We start from the raw sequence: 18097 nt of genomic DNA, 5'->3' as shown, positions 1-18097 counted from the left end.
GTCTTCGTTGCTGCGTGCTGGCTTTCTCTAGTTGCGGTGAGCGGGGGCTACTCTTCACTGCGGTGCGTGGGCTTCTCATTACGGTGGCTTCTCTTGTTGCGGAGCATGGACTCTAGGCACGCGGGCTTCAGTAGTTGTGGCTCGCGGGCTCTAGAGCACAGGCTCAGTAGTTGTGGTGCACAGGCTTAGTTGCTCCGCGGCATGTGGGATCTTCCCGGACCAGGGCTCGAACCCGTGTCCCCTGCATTGCAGGCAGATTCTTAACCACTGTGCCACCAGGGAAGTCCCAATAACTGGATATTTGGATCTGGTGTTCTAGAGAAAGGACTGGGCTAGAAATAGAAATGTGGGTGCCAAAAGCACATAGATGATATTTAAAGTTGTGATACTGGATGAAATCATCAAGTTGGATATAGAGACATAAGAGAACCAAGGGCTGAGCCTTGGGGCACTCTGATGTTAAAGGGCCTGGGAGAAGAGGAGGAACCAGCAAAGGAGGTATAGAAGGAACACATACATATAAGGAAAGAGGAAAACAAAAAGAATATAGCATCTTGGAAGCTAAATGGAAGAAGGAATGATCAATTCTGTTAAATATCTCTGATAGGTCATTTAAGATGAGGACTGAAAAATGGTCATTGGATTTATCAGCAGGGAGCTCAGAACTAGCCATATTTGTAGAGTTTGGGTGGTGTTAAGAGAGAACGGGGAGAGTGGTATTGGAGACGATGAGAACAGACAACTCTGTAAAAGAGTTGCTACAAAGAGGCACAGACAAATGGGGTGATAGCTGGTAGAGGAAGTGAACTCGAGATTTTTTTTTTGAAGATGGGAGAGAGAATACATTTATATGCTGACGGGAATGATTGAATGGAAAGGAAAACTGGTGATGTAGGAGAAAGAGGAGAGAATTATTGGATCAGTGTTCTTGAGTAGGATAGAGAGAATGCAGTTTATGGCATAAGTGATGGATGGAGTTTAAATAGGAGCATAGAGAATTCATCTGTAATAACAGGTGGAAAGGCAGCATATGTGGGTACAGTTGTTGGTATGTGGGTAGATCTGATGGTGAGAATTTATAGAAGTCCTATTGATTGCTCCAGTTTTCGTGCTGAAATAGAAAGCAGGGTCATCAACTGAGAGAGGATGAGAAAGGAGGTATTGGAGCTTAGGAGAGAAAGTAGGAAATAGTTGTGTAAGAGAGTGGGAGAGTGAATGGACAAGAGAAATAGAGTATGATTGGCCAGCAGTATTAAGGACCCACTTAAGGGTGGATGTGTGAAATTAGCACTTTGAGGAGTTGTAGCTATTGGTAATATTAAAGTTCAGGATATGGAGTGAATGGCTGACATAGGGTACAGGAGATCTTTGGAAGAGTGGAATTCAAGGAACTGAGAGACCAAGATGATGGAAGAATCACTAACGTGTATTTGAAAATCTCCAAAAATTAAGAAAGGAATAGAGTTGGAGAAGGTGACAGTGAATCAGAAGCTAAGATCATTCATTGCTAAGTGAAGGGCAGTGACCCAGGAGTCCACAGATGACAACAATAGGACATAACTAAAAGTGGCAGAGTAGAGAACTCCAGAGCTCTGTCCCTTCATGAAAACAACTAATGAACTGGCAAAAAAACTGAATCGACTTTTACAGAACTCTGGAATTTAGTAAAAACTTAAAACAACTAAGGAAAGGTTTGGTGAAGAAAGAAGCTGCTGTTTGGGGTAAGAGAGCACTGTGATATTTTAAATTGCCTGCCTACTATCCCTCACACCCAGATTGATGGTGGCTGTGAAGATAGAAGTCTGCACTCCTAGTACAGATTGCTAATGCCAGAGGATATAAAGAATTGTTTTCAAAGAATTCAGCCTGTCTGGCTGCTACCTGAAGGACTGGTGCAAGGGCCTGTCTTTCTTTCGCCTGATTGGGAGCATCCCTAGGGCTGGGGTGGCTTTTGCCAAAAACATTTGAAGACACAACTATTGGCTTTAGCAGTCTGGAGTAAGAGACAACAGTCAGACAAGCAATAGAGAGACTGAAAGCCTGGGAAGGAAGAAGTTGGATAAGGAGATACACAGGGGAATAAGGGCTTTAGAAAAATTCCTGTATGTACCACGGAATCAGAAAAAAAAAAGGCCAAGCACATGCCCAGAACTGGATGCATGCTCAGAAAAGGGCTGAGAAGACCCTAAGCTTTTTCCTCTGGCTGGCCTTTAGGCTCTACACAAGCAGGAAGTGAAGACTAAGGCAGAATTGTAAATGGCCCGGCTAAGTGTTGAGGAGTGCCCTAACATAGAGCCAATGTGCAAAGACTGGAAGAGTATTTTTTTCTTTTTTCTCTTCAGGCCTTTAAGAAATGCAAAACACTAGCTGACCACTAAGCTAAAAAGAAACAGATTTCAGTGGCCACACACAATAATAGTATAGACTTTACAAAATGAGTTTAGAGAAGTCACTAAACAAACAACAATAAACCACAGTAAGCAGCATCAACAAATCCCATAGAGGGGGCAGAATCTGATTTTCAGAGTTGCCACACAGTATTCAGTATTCAAAATGTTCAGTTTTCTGCAAGAAATAATGAGTTATGCAAAGAAACAAAGTAAGGGTCATTCATAAGAAAAAGGAAATTAATAGAAACTATCCCTGAGGAAGCCCAGGCAATGGACATCCTAGATAAATAATTTAAATCAACAGTCCTAAATATGCTTATTATCTATAGGAAACCATGGGGAAAGAACTAAAGAAAACCAGGAAAGCACTGTCTCACCAGACAGAGAATATCAATAAAAAATACAGAAATTATAAAAAAAAAAGGAACCAAACAAATTCTGGAGCCAAAAAGTGTGATAACTGAAATGAAAATTCGCTAGATGGGTACAACAGCAGATTTGAGAAGGCTGAAGAAACAATTAGACAACTTGATAAGTTAATTGAGGTTGAAAGGAGCAGAAACAGAAAAGAATGAAGAAAAATGAACAGAGACCTATAGGACACCATCAAGTGTACCAATATGTGGGGAGTTCCCTGGCGGTCCAGTGGTTAGGACTTGGCGCTTTCACTGCCGTGGTCCTGGGTTCAATCCCTGATTGGGGAACTGAGATCCTGCAAGCCATGCAGGCGACCAAAAAAAAAAAAATACACGTGTACCAATATGTACTTTATGGAGTCCCAGAGGCAGAGGAGAGAGAGAAAAGGACAGAAAGTGTATTTGAGAAAATAATGGTCGAAACCTTCCCAAATTTGATGAAAAATATAAATCTACACATCTAAGAAACTCTAGGAACACCAAGAGGGATAAACTCAGAGAGATCCACACTGAGACACATTATAGTCAAATTGTTGAAAGACAAAGAGAATCTTGAAAGCAGCAAAACAGATGTGACCCATTGCATACAAGAGATCCTCAATGAGATTGACAGCTGATTTCTCTTCAGAAGGCAGTGGGATGGCATATATAAAATGCTGAAAGAATGAAACCAAGAATTCTATATCCAACAAAACTATCCCTCAAAACTGAGAGATTATGATATTCCAAGGTAAACAAAAGCTGGGGGAGTTCGTTGCTGGTAGACCTGCCCTACAAGAAATGCTAAAGGGAGTCCTTTGGGCTGAAATGAAAGGACACTAAACAGTAACTAGAAGTCATATGAAGAAATAAAGAACACCGGTAAAGGTAACTACATAGGTAAATATAAAAGCCAGTATTACTGTATTTTTTGGTTGGTAGCTCCTCCTTTTTACTTATATGATTTAAAAGGCAAAGGAATAAAACAACAATTATAAATCTAATTGGCACACAATGTATAACAGTATAAAAGGGGGAGGGATAGAGATTTATAGGTGCAGAGTTTTTGTATAATATTGAAGCTAAGTTGGGACTTCCCTGGTGGTCCAGTAGTTAAGACGCTGTGCTTCCAGTGCCGGGGACGCGAGTTCGATCCTTGGTCAGGGAACTCAGATCCCACATACCATGCTATATGGCCAAAAAAAAAAAAATGAAGCTAAATTGATATTAATTCAAAATAGGTTATTATAAGTTTAAAATGTTAATTGTAAGACTCAAGATAACCACTAAGAAAATACTTTAAAAAATAAATAGAAGAGGAAAGGAGAAGGGAATCAAAATAGCACACTACAAAAAAAATCAAACACACAAAAAAGACAGTAATGGAGGAAATGAGAAACAAAAAATAATATAAGACATACAGAAAACAAATAACAAAATGGTGGAAGTCCTTCTTTGTCGCTAACTATTTAAATGTAAATGGGTAAAACTTCGTAATTAAAAAGCAGAGTTTGGCAGAATGTATAAAAAAGCATGATCCAGACCCACCAAGGTCATGCGACTTTTCTGTACTGTTAAAACTCATTGAAATGAGAGGGAAAAAAAAGCATGATTCAACTATATGTTATCTATAAGAGACTTACTTTAAGATCCAAAGATATAAATATGTTGAAAGTGAAAGTATGGAAATAGATACCCCATGCAAATAGTATCCAGGAGAGAGCTGGGGTGGCTGTTAAGACAAAATTTTTTATAATAGATAACAAAAGGCATTATATATTGATAAAAGGGTCAACCTATCAAGAATGTAACACACAACAGTTAATAAATGTATATGCACCAAACAGAGCCTTAAAATATATGAAGCAAAGATTAACAGAATTGAAAGGAGAAATAGACAGTTCTACAATAACTGTTGGATATTTCCATACCTCACTCTCATTAATGGATAGAACAACTAGACAGAAGATCAGTAAGGAAATAGAGGACTTGAACAACACTGTAAACCAGTTAGATTTAACAGACATATATAGAACACTCCACTCAACAACAATAGATTACACATTCTTCCTGAGTACACATGGAACATTCTCCAGGATAGACCTTATATTAGACCACAAAACAAGTCTCAATACATTTGTAACATTGAAATCATACAAAATATCTTCTTTGACCACAGCAGAATGAAACTAGATCACAGGTGAAACTAGATCCCAGCAATAGTGAGGGATAGTGAGTGATAGGAAATTCAGAGCTGGGTGGGCTTTAGGGAGCATGGAGGGAGAATAGTCTGAAAACAACTATAAAAAGCAAAGATGATTCATACCCCATCTCCAGGCCTAGTAGTGTGAGGGGTCTGGGGAAAATAGCCACCACTTGACTGGGTTACGGTGGGAGTGGTGTTCCTAGTGAGTCTAGTCTTTGTTCAAGTGTCAAGGTGAAGGGGGGAGGAGAGGTTTAGAGGATGTATTTAGAGGAGAGGTTCAGGATATAGGGGGTTTTGCTGAGGATGGATCATGAATTCCAGAGGATTCCATGGAAGTTTTTTAAGAATGCTATGGATAGGTAGGATAGGACAGAACAGGGATTGTGCAGAGCAATATGAAGATCAGTTTACGGGAGTTGACATTTGTCCTGAGAGTCGGGGGCTTCTTGTGACTCATTTAAACAGAGATAATGGGAAAAATGAGAATATTCCTGGTGGATTCAAGTCAGGTAGCGAGCTTTTGTGGGTTTGCTCCGAAAGTGTGACCACCATTTGTTTTTAATGGGAAAATGTTTTGGTACTAAATAACCATTTAAAAAACATTTAGAATCAAACTATTGCTAAGTTGAAGACTTATCTGCCTTAAAAATTACAGTGAAACCATGCCTTTTTTATATGATATCTATTAGTTTCGTTAGCTTCATATATTATGTACATAACACCTATCACAATTGTGGGGGGGGCTTACTTACAAAGATCTCATTTTCAGTGTTGAGTAGAAGCAGAACATAATGTATTGTCACTGTTTGCTTTTTATTTGCATTTTGCCATTTAGTAATTGCTAGTTGTCCTCACGTCATTCTTCTATTCATCTGACCCCAAGCAGTTTAAAAATTAGGGAAAAGTCTTCTTGATAGCATTCAGAGATCCTTCTGTTTCTCTGTAGGGTCCATAGGGCTGACCTGGAATTGGCCGTTCCTTGTTTACAATGTTGAATTATTCATGTGTATTAAGTATAGACACCTGTTTTGAAGGGGAAATCAGCTGACAAGCAGATATACTTAGCATAAACCCCAAGGAATAAAAGAATAGGAAGAAAAGTATAAAGCAGACACAGATGGTTCCGTACTTCCAAATTTGTCAGTCTTGTCTATCTGCATCTCCACTGAGAAGTACTTGAAAAACCAAGTTAAGAAAACACACATATAAACAGAAACCCAAACTACATATTATGCAGTATAAAATCTCATTCTGTTCAAGTTTCAGATTTTATTCAAATATCAGCATGTATTGTAAAATGTGTCCATTTTTGAAACTGCTTTCCTTGTGTTCATCAGATGTGCCAGTGTGAAAAGGGACATTCACATAATTATCTTTGTCCTGAATTTGGATGTTATTTATGATCAGGAAGAGCAATGAAGCTTATTGTTGACGTAGAGTTATTTGATCTAATTGTTCTTAATTATTGGTAGATAAATGGATATGATTTTAGTTGTACTTTAGGCACTAAATAGAAACTTTTCTTTTGTTTTTCAAGGAACCAAATGGAGAGACTCCTTCATCTTTGTACAGAGTTGCAGCAGTACTTCTACAGTTTAATCTTATTGATTTAGATGATCTTTATGTACATGTAAGTCCAGTGGGCTGCTAAGAATATTTGGTTGTTCATCCCAGGGGTGGGGAAGATGAGTAGGCAGCCATATATATAGCACTCCAGGATTGGTTCTAGGCTCTCAAGTCTTAATTTTTGAAGCCCTATTGCATTACTGCTTTGTGTTTACTTTATAAAGCGAATGAATTTAGTTCATTGGAACCATGGAAATGAAATACCTTTTGTCACCGTTACAGAATTCAAGGTTGGCTATGAAGTTAAAGTTCTTAATTGTCGTCAAGGCATATCTCATGGAGAGCGAGGCCAAGTTCTAGTCAATGTGGTTTTAGACTTCTGTATTATACACAAATTAGGGGAAATATGAGATTACCTACATAGTTCTTCCTTCTCACCCAAATGTTAATTTTAGGCATTCAGTATGAATGGGGAACTTTTCGTATACTTTTAAAAAAATGGCTTCTTTTGTGTTTTTACTAGATAATAAATGACTGGTGTTGTGCTTTTATTGCTGGATCTAGGATTTAGAGGAGTGTGTATGTGATTATGATTTATGATCTCTAGCAACAGCTTAGCCTGTCAGTTTGAAAACACTAGGTTTGTAGCATAGAAATTCCTGTTTTATTAAGTTGTGCATTAGGATATCTATGAACTGTCCAAAGCTGACATCATCTTCACCGCCTTTGAAATCACTTTCTTGCCTGTCATTGCATATTGTGGTTACAGAGTTGAATGAAACTTGATCACTACCTTGGAAGCAGTCATAGTCTAGCAAGGGAGAAAACATTTTGCATTATACAATAAGTACTTTATTGGAAGTATTCACAAAGTGCTGTGAGGGCCCAGAATAGATAGTGACCATCTCTGTCTTGGGGGGATTTTGGAAGGCTTTTCCAAACTACTGATGTTGAACTGGGAACTTGATAGATGAGTAGGTGTTGGCCAGGCTTAAAAGGTGGGAAGCTTTGTAGGTAGAATTAACCTAATATAAAGGCAGGAGGTTTGAAAAGGCTTCACCAGCACCTTAGGGGAACAGCAGGAAGCTCAGAGTGGTTGGAGCCTAGGGTGGTATGTAGGGGAAATGAGGAGGGAGAAAGAATTAGGTTGGGGGCCAAACTGTGAAGGGCTGTTAAGTGCCATGGTAAGGAGTTTGGATTTTTTTTTCTTGTTGATAGTAGAGAGCCATTGAAGATTTAGAGTAGAGAAGGGATGTACAAACTGAGAACATGGAAAATTGGTCAGAAAAAGGAGAATCTGAAGATGTAGGTATGAGTTTATAGGCAAGTGTAGACTGGCAGGACAAATGGAAAGTACAAAAATGATGATAGATTTATTACTGATATTTTGCAGTTTAACTTTAAATATAAGCAGACTAAGTGTTCCTTTTAAGGTGACAGAGATTTTCACATGGGATTAAAAACCAGTTTATTGTTTACATGAGACATCTAAAACCTAAGGACAAAGAAAGGTTGAAAGTAAAATGGTGGGAAAAATATACTAGGGAAATTATTATTGTCAGATAAAATAGAGATAGTCACTTTATAATAATAAAGTTCTGTTTACTGGGAAGATATAATCATTGTAACTTTATATACACCTAATAACATATTCTCAAAATACAGAAGACTAGAAATTGAGAGAACTATAATTAAAAACTTAGATTTAACCCATTGTAATGGGAGATTTTAGAGGCAATTGCAGTAGACTAGGTAAAAGATGAGGACCTGTGGTAGATATGTGATAGATATATAAGTAAAGCAATAAAAATGGGTTTGATTGCCAGTGGAGAGAATAAAGAATGAGAAAAAGTCTCATTTACCTCCTTGTACCAGTCCATAATGCATTTTCTCCCACTCCCCTTTTTTGATTAATGGGATAAAGTCTGTAGTATGTAGCTTAATAATTTCACTGTCTCCTTTTATTATTTACTGATTGTTTACTTTGCATTAGACTTAGCTACTGAAATAGATTATGCATTTCTAGGGACAGGAATGCTTCTTTTATAGCTCACCATAGTGCCTAGCAAAAGCTACTAAGTAATAGTTTGTTGGTTAGTGTCTAGGTTATTTTATGAAATGTCCACATTAGCCATCTTCCACTCATACAAGATGGCTGAACTTGAGATACTTGATCCTTTGTTCATAATGGAGGGTCAACTATCCACATATTACCTTTTCTTTTGTAATAAACTAGAAACTAGTTTGTGACTTAAGTCAAATAGGTATCTAGAAAATGAAAAGTGAGATGTCAAGCTGTTCATAATTTTTCGACTTGAGATTTTTCATTTATTTTTTTACTTTTTTTTTATAGATATGGAAAGTTTATTTCTAGATCCCATGGAAATTTAATGGAGTTTGTAGAGTTTTTTTTTTTATAACTAGAAGAAAATGTGTGTATTTTCTAAGCATGACAACAGAAGCAAGCAATAATAAAGGAAACCCGTATAAATTATCAGGGCTGCTCTGAGAGCTATACCCATAAATATAATCGTTTTCTTTTTTGCAGGTTCTTATTATCTATTTTATACATATTAGTGTATATATGTCAGTCCCAAGAGATTTTTCATTTAGAGGAATCAACTTTGCCCCTTTATGTCAATCAGTAGTTTACCTCTCCCAAATTGGATCCGTATGTAGCACTTTATTTAATTTGGAGTTTGGCCTTTAAAGGGGAAATCTGTGATATTTTTAATGGAACAGGTACACATTTTCTTGGGTAAACTAATAAATTCAATGGTAAGCATCACTGTTGTAGTATTATATTAATTTAGGACCTCTGACAGACAGAAGAGATGAAGCTTTGAATTGCTACCTGAGTTTAAAAGGTGTACAAAATTCAGGTACTTAATCCTGTCAGGTTATATGAAAATAATGGAGAGAGACCTATTTAGAAGGGAAATTATGGTCATAAATAGGCCAGACTTCTTATTTAGTTTTATCAATAGAGAGTAGATAGTGTTTGCATTTTGTATGTGCAAATAGTATTAGCTGTTTTATGAAATTTTAATGAACCATTTTTAGCTTCTTCCAGCTGATAATTGCATTATGGATGAACACAAACGAGAAATTGTAGAAGCTAAGCAGATTGTTAGAAAACTTACAATGGTTGTACTGTCTTCCGATAAAATTGACGAACGAGAGAAAGAAAAGGAAAAAGAAGAGGAGAAAGTGGAGAAGGTATATAGTTTATTCTGATAAAATTAACATTGTCTTCTGGATTTAGAATTATGAAATTTAACTTGTGATGGTTAATCAACTTATGGAAGGATAATTTCTTAGTTTTGATTGTGGTGAAACCTGGTTTTTGGAATACTAATTTGCAAAGGTGGTTTTGTTTTTAATCTGATTGGCACCTTCCCAAAAGAGGCTGCAATGTTTTTTCTTATATAAATTTCAGAGTGTATTCTAAATAAGGTAACACACGTATTGACTATATTTGTGTTCTGTGTATTAATGTCTCAAGTCCTAAAGGAATTCTCAAAGATTAATGAATTCTAGTTCCCTGTGGCACAATAAAACATTAAGTAGGACCTAATTTAATTCCAAGTCTATAAACTGTCATGCTTTGGCTGCTAAATGAAAAAGCAGATCCTGTTGGTTTTTTCCAATCACTAAAAAACCTGATTGTACTTTCAGGAATATACTGTTGCAGTTCCCATGAATGGCAGCTGTTGACATACATTGTTGTATTGTTTGGCTTAATTTTTAAAATGAAAAATATATAAAGATTTATTGGTGTCTGTATTCTGAGTATCTTTGCTGTAATTATTCCTTTTTAGCCACCTGACAACCAGAAACTTGGTTTGTTGGAAGCCTTGTTAAAGATTGGTGATTGGCAGCATGCACAGAACATTATGGATCAGATGCCTCCATACTATGCAGCTTCACATAAACTAATAGCCCTTGCTATTTGCAAGCTTATTCATATAACTATTGAGCCTCTCTACCGAAGGTATGTTACTGTATGCTTTACTAATTGAGGTAGAAATAGTTTAGGACTACAAAAAAAATTCTGCATATTTATCTTGTCTCCTCAAACCAAGCATATATTTTAGTATGTTTTACCAGAAGATAAGAACTATTCACAGAGCATATCAGTTTGGCAGGTATTAATCAGTGACTTGTGTCCTATCTTCTAGACCAGGTGTTGCAGAATTTGTGCTGCAGTGTTGTCTAAAAACTGTATGTTAGACTTCTAGGTTGGGTTTGCTCCGTTGAGAGTGCAAACTCCATTCTTCTGTTTTTGACTTTTCCTCCTCTCTTGGGGGGCAGAGAATTCCTAAGGTTTTTACCTAGTGTAATTTTCCTCTATCCTGGGTTGAGTGGCTCTGAGTGAGGACTTTGCCTCTCTGCTTGCCTTATCTCTCCTGGCATATAGGCTGCTGTCCTGGAAATTGCTAGTGCAGCCTCTCTCATCATCCCTAGTTACTGTGTCGACCAGTCTGCTAGCCCTCAGCCTACTTGCAGGATACTTAGGAGCAGTACTGGCAGCAGCTCTGGCTTCAGCCCCACAGATCAGAGCCTGCCTCAAAAGCCCCAGCCTTGTGACTCGTGCATAGCTGCTGGCTGCTGCCTTCAGTGCCACCTGGGCTGTGGACCATGAAGGCTTCTTCTCAGAGAGTGACCCCTGTGACTCCACAGCGGGACACCTGCTCAGCAGGTGAGAACTCTGGGCATGCTGTCCTTTTTAGTGTGACACACCCTCTTTCATTATGCTGCTCACCTTCCCTACCACCACCTACCTCATATTCAGTCTAGGTAGTGGAAGCCAGATTGAGAAATGTTTATTAACTTGAATCAGTGTTGTTATATCCATATTTTTCTGTTTCATCTTTGTGTCTCTGAGGTCCATCCCTTGTTCCCCATTCCCATATCCAGATTCCTGATATTGGCCAAAGTTAACTAAAAACAAATTCATATGATGTATGTTAAATGTTACTTGGAATCTGCATTTCTCTGATTTCCTTTTCTTATGCAGTTAATTTGAAACAGTCTCTTAAGCTCTGATTTTTTTTTTCAAATGAGTATTGTTTTTGTCTTTTTCTACCAGTTAAATTATTTGGTATAATGAAGTTAGGCACAGTTGAAATAGAGAAAGCAAATATAAGCAAGAAAAGTTTTACTTACTGATTAATATGACTGTGTTAACTTAAAATGGGGTATTGTATAGTTATATATATATAAATTTTCCTTCTTTTTGTAGAGTTGGCGTTCCTAAAGGTGCTAAAGGCTCACCTGTTAATGCTTTGCAAAATAAGAGAGCACCAAAACAAGCAGAGAGCTTTGAAGATTTGAGGAGAGACGTCTTCAATATGTTCTGTTACCTTGGTCCTCACCTTTCTCATGATCCCATTTTATTTGCAAAAGTGGTGCGGATAGGCAAGTCATTTATGAAAGAGGTTAGTAAGATTTTTTTTCTTCCAAGCAGAAAACTAAATTATGGAATGAAACTGTTCTGAGTATATTCTCTAGAAATAAAAAGAAAGTAAACTTAAGAAAACGTTATGTTGAGTAAGGTTTGGGGAAAGTCAGTTGTGTCCCAACCATTTATATATAAAAACTTAAATCCAGCCAGATTATTAGTCAAGTCCTCCAGATAGGAAAATATGCTTTGGACATGTGATTGCTTTTTGAATCCCCTTATAAATAGTGGTTAATTCAGCATTCTTTCCTCTTGCTTTTCTTCTGCTCAGTTGTTTTCTTGGCTGCAGTTTTGAATCATTGCCATTATTTGTGTGAAGTCCCTTCAACCTCAGACTGTTCAGGATCCATTCTTTTATTTTTTTTAGTAAACTTTTTATTGAAATAAAACATAATACAGAAAGCACACAAACCATAATTATACAGCTCAGTGACATTTTTCAAACTAAACACCCATGTGTCCACCATTTAGATCAAGAAATAGAACAGTACTAGCACCCCAGAGTTTTCCTTATATGCCCTTCTAATCACTACCCCAAGGGTAACTTTATGTTATTATTATTTTTTTTACTGATGTATAGTTGATTTACAATATTGTGTTAGTTTCAGATGTATATAGCAAAGTGATTTGGCTCTACATATATATGTATATATATATATTCTTTTTTTTGGATTCTTTTCCATTATAGTTTATTACAAGATATTGAATATAGTTCCCTGTGCTATACAGTAAATCCTTATTGTTTGTCTATTTTATATATGGTAGTGTGCATCTGTTAGTCCCATACTCCCAATTTATCCCTCCTCCCCCTTCCCCTTTGGTAACTATAAGTTTGTTTTCTATGCCTGTGAGTCTGTTTCTGTTTTGTAAATAAGTTCATTTGTATCATCTTTTTAGATTCCACATATAAGTGATATCATATAGTTGTCTTTCTCTGTCTGACTTACTTCGCTTAGTATGGTAATCTCTGGGTCCATCCATGTTGCTGCAAATGGCATTATTTCATTCTTTTTTATGGCTGAGTGATATATTCCATTGTGTGTGTATGTGTGTGTGTGTGTATATATATCTATATCTATATATCTAGATATAGATATATATACACACACACATATATATATCTATATAGATATATATATAGATATATACACATACACACACCACATCTTTTTTATCCATTCATCTGTTGATGGACACTTAGGTTGCTTCCATGTTTGGCTTGTTATTATTTTTTAATATTAGCTTCGAGTTATAATTTACATACAATAAACCTCACCAATTTTAAGTGTACAATTTGATGAGTTTTGACAGATGTATACAGTTGTGTGTCCACCACCACAATCATGATATAGGATATTTTCATCATCCCAGCAAGTTCCCTCTTGCCCCTTTGCCATCAATTCCCTCCCTTCATTGCTGGTTCCTGGCAACCACTGGTAGGCTTTCTGTCACTGTGGTTTTGCTTTTTCTAGAACTTCACATAAATGGGATAGTATAGAATGTACTCTTTTTTTTGTCTGGTTTCTTCCACTTAATGCTTTTGAGAGTCATTTCAGTTGTTGCACATGTCAGTAGTTCTTTATTGCTGCGTAATATTTCATTATATAGATATAACGGAGTTTAGCCATTCACCAGTTGATGGGCATTTGGGTTGTTTCTAGTTGGGGGCTCTTATAAATAAAGCTGCTGTGGATATTCTTCTACAAGTCTTTTTTTTGGGGGTGCATATGTTTTTGTTTCCCCAGGAATGGGATTGCTGGGCCATATGGGTAAGTGTATGTTTAACTTTTTGTCAAACTTTTCCAACATGTGTGTACCATTTTGCATTCCTGGGAGCAATGTGTATGACTTCCATTTGCTCTACATCCTCATCAACACTTGGTGTTGTCAGTCTTTTAAATTTTAGTCATTCTAATGGGTGTGTAGTGCTATCTTTTGTGCTTTTAATTTACATTTCCCTGATGATCAGTGTTGAGCATCTTTTCATGCCCTTATTTGCCATTTGTAATCATCTTTGTTGAAATGTCTATTCAAATCTCTTGCCCATTTTAAATTCAGTTGTCTTTTATTCTCAGTCTGATTTGCCTTGTCATTTTGTTTACTGTCTTTTGAAAAGCAAAAATTTAAAATTTTGATTGATTCCTATTTAACAGCACTTCTCTTTTATAGTTTGCTCTTTGTGTTCTCAGAGATCTTTGCCTAACCAAGGTCTTAAAGCTGAAAAGAATACACAATTTCTTTTCAATTGTAAAGCAACGTAAGCAAAAGAATCTAGAAATCCTTACAAGCACAAATGCAGTTTTCTCCAGTGTTTGGCGATTGCACCTAATTTTAATTTTTGACTACAGTAACTATATAGAAGATTTAACAACTGTTGTGTATTAATCACTTGAGACCTGAGATGTTTGATTTGGCTTTAAATATTTAGCTGGTAGATAAATTTTTTTAATGTTAACAAATTTATATTGTGTAAAGGTATGCTGAAGAGATCTGCTAAGCAGTTCATTACTATACATAATATTTATTATATAGCATATATCCATATAAAAAAAGAAGTATAACAGTGTTTCATTATCTTGATCCTTATCGTCTGAAAGGGATGTCATGTTAACTAGTACTTGTTTTTCCCATTGCATCATATTGGGAAGCATGTGAAGTCAATTTGTCCCATTACTGGTGATGTTAACATCGATCACTTGGTTAAGGTGATGGCTGCCAGGTTTCTCCAGTGTAGTTATTCTTTTTCCCTTTGTTGTTAATATGTATCCTGTGGGGAGATACTTTGAGACAATGTAAACAGCCTCTTTCTCATCTTACTCTTACCCACTAATGGTATTCTTTTTTTTTTTATGCTATTCTTTTTCATTGAAAATCTTAATGTTCAGATCTCTTGTTCTGAAATTCTTTCTTTGGCTACAAGTATCATAAACTTGTAAGCAGGAGACCAAACATCAAACTTGTAGAAGTCCCATATACAGACATATGTATGAGCATATACAGATACAATGTTGTTATCAAGATACACAGGTGCTAAAGCTGTTACTCTTCCACTCTGCCATCTCCATTGCAGCCCTCATTTATCTCTGTTCTATCACAGTTGTGTCTGGTGCCTGCCCCTAACTCTAGTCTCTATTTTTGCAGAGGTAGAAGGGCAGAAGGGAAGCAGAAAAAGTTTATTTTGATCCCAGTGTGGGAAGAAATCTGTCTTCTCTCATTGCCAAGGTTGTGGTAGGAAAAGTGAATCTTTCCAATAATCTGACTTAGAATTTTGGTTCATTTTTTTTACCCTAAAAACATTTCACTATAACAAATCATTATGTGTTTATAAGTTTAAAAGGCTTATGTTGCCTAGCTACGAATTTAACCCGAGTTTATAAGATTGCTTCTAAAGGGGGAATATGACCTTAGTTCCAAATAATGTATTTACAATTAACAAATCTTTAACAAATCTCTCATTCATAAGCTTGAGGTTGCTTGTATATTTAAATTATGCATATTTAAAAAAATAGCTTATGTTAGATATCACTTAACAGAATAGTCTTTTCAGCCTATAGTTATTTGAAATCATTTATGTCTCTGATTGTGTGTGTGTATGTGTATGTGGTTATGTATTTCTGAAATTTGAGGTATGTAGTATAGGACTATCTAGTACAGTGAATCTCAAACTTTACATGCATCAGGATCACCTGGGGGTCTTCTTAAAATACAGATTGTTGGGCTCCATCCTCAGTTTCTGATTCAGTAAGTCTGGGTGGGACCCGAGAATTTGCATTTCTAACATGTTTCCAGGTGCTGCTGATCCAAAGAGCAAACTTTGAGAACTGTTGTTCTAGTATATTAACCAATTTTGGTCCTTATTTCAGGCTTAAAAGAGGGAGGTGGCTCTGTAGAATATTTCTATATGAATGCACACGTTTTGCTATCTTTAAAATTTTCTTTAATTATAAAGCACAGCTTTAACACGCTCACCTGACATACTTAAATGTTTTTGATAGCACCTACACACATAAAGATGAATTCCTTGGTGCTTTTTTGCATCCAGCTGATGTTAGTGGATTAAGTTGTTTCTGATAGTGATTACTAATATTGAGCTCTTAACCTGTGTCAGGCCCTATTTTAGAACATTACATGCATCACCTCATTTAATCTTTACCAAGCCTTTTGTGCTCTAGGTTAAGTAACTCGTCCCAGGTCACACAGCTAGTATGGGACAGATATGCGAGTTCAATCCAGGCAGTCTGGCTTCAGAGGCCAAGCTCAAAATCACCATGCCCTACTGCCTATACAAATGTAGTGTGTCTAAAATTGAAGAAATGATTGGTTGTCTAAATTTTTCAATTCTTGAAATTCCTTGCTGTTTTAAATTATATCTGTATCAGTGGTGTTTTATTTTATCTCTGCAGTCTCTGTTTTCATCTCATTCTGTGTATCTCATATCCAAGCTTTTCTTGTCTTACTGAGTTCATAATATTTTTTTCTATGACAATATGCAGGTACTTTTGGAGAATCTGTGTCTGTCCTCTGTGTTCTACTTTCTTCCAGACTAAATTCATTTGTCTTTTATATGCTTTTTTTGGGCTATTTATGTTTCCATAGTAGCCACAGCATTTCTTGTCATCTTAATATGGACAACTTCTTTCTGATATAGTGTGAGTGAATCCTCACACCCTTCCTACCTTATTTATGACCGGATCCTTCTCCCCTCAAGCTACAGTTTGAGTATTGGGTTCTCTTTTCAATCTTTTCTGTAGTCTGGAATAGGGGAGTGAATAAGCTCAGTGAGGCTGAGTATAGTCCTCATTTAGGGAACCTCTGCTTTGTCTTCTGAGATCCTGTTACCCATCCTATGCTAGGCATGCCCAGCCAAGTGGGTATCCAACTCCCTTGGGGTTTGATTCTCTCATCCATCCGAGCACAGTTCCTTTGAGAGACAGCAAGCCTTAGCAGCCAGAATCCTGCTGGGCTTCTACTCACAAGGGTTTTTCCTCAGGCTGCTTATTTACCTTGCAGGCCACATTGCCTAAAGGATTTTGTTGACTTACCTTCCTTGCTCGATACTTCTGGGGATTGGGTTAAGGGCAGGCGCCATACCACACTGTCTGTAGTTCAGAATCTTATGTGTGTTTGTGTGTGCATCGCCTTGAAGTTAATAGCATAATTTCCTCTTTTTTTGCTTGGTTGGTGGTGAATTTGGGACATTAATAAAAACAAACAAATAGGAAGACGTACTTTGTTCATTGCATTAGGGATTGGGGGAGAGAAGTTCTGTGTTTATGCTTCACTCTGTCATCTTAATTCAGTTATCTCACTGTCTCTTTATATGGCTATTTCTTATGTTGGCTTTTGGTAAAGAGCCAAAGTGCTCTAAATTGATTCACAGATAAAGCTTAGAGAAACCTAGAGTCAAAGGGTCAGGATATACCTTAGATTGGGTACTAGATGATATTCGGAATAGTTGTGATTATGATAATTGTGGTAATATGGAAGAATGTCCTTATTCTTTTTTTTTTAATTAATTTATTTTTACTTTTGGTTGTGTTGGGTCTTTGCTGCTGCGCGCGGGCTTTCTCTAGTTGTGGCAAGCAGGGGCTACTCTTGGTTGTGGTGTGCGGGCTTCTCATTGCGGTGGCTTCTCCTGTTGCGGAGCACGGGCTCTAGGCGCACGGGCTTCAGTACTTGTGGCTCGAGGGCTCTAGAGTGCAGGCTCAGTAGTTGTGGCACACGGGCTTAGTTGCTCCATGGCATGTGGGATCTTCCTGGACCAGGGCTCGAACCCCTGCGTTGGCAGGCAGACTCTTAACCACTGTGCCACCAGGGAAGTCCCTGTCCTTATTCTTAGGAGATGCACACTGAATTTTTTTGAGATAAAGTATCATGTCTGCAAATTTTTGGGTCAAGAAAAAAAGGCAAAATGTTAATTGTTGAATCTACATGGTAGATATATAGGTGTTTATGGATAAGTATACTATCCATTCAACTTTTATGTAAACTTGAAATTTTTCATAATAAAAATTTGGGTTCCTAGGGAGAGAATGTACCTTAATACCATTGATCCTGAAACTCTAGTTTATGAACC

The 18097-nt window shown here is 37.0% G+C and overlaps 1 protein-coding gene across 8 annotated transcripts in view; it reads left to right on the top strand.

The window, feature by feature from the left end:
- Positions 1-18097, top strand: part of THOC2 (THO complex 2) — a 102703-nt gene that overhangs the window by 38818 nt on the left and 45788 nt on the right. For all 8 annotated transcript variants that reach the window (XM_036839257.1, XM_036839256.1, XM_036839254.1 and 5 more), the window contains 4 exons: positions 6529-6621; positions 9621-9776; positions 10379-10551; positions 11803-11998. In XM_036839257.1, coding sequence (XP_036695152.1) covers positions 6529-6621; positions 9621-9776; positions 10379-10551; positions 11803-11998 — 618 coding nt within the window. The remainder of the gene's footprint in view (positions 1-6528; positions 6622-9620; positions 9777-10378; positions 10552-11802; positions 11999-18097) is intronic.

Source organism: Balaenoptera musculus, chromosome X, assembly GCF_009873245.2.
Source record: "Balaenoptera musculus isolate JJ_BM4_2016_0621 chromosome X, mBalMus1.pri.v3, whole genome shotgun sequence".
Taxonomy (NCBI): Eukaryota; Metazoa; Chordata; class Mammalia; order Artiodactyla; family Balaenopteridae; genus Balaenoptera; species Balaenoptera musculus.
This window is presented reverse-complemented; position numbering and strand designations above follow the sequence as displayed.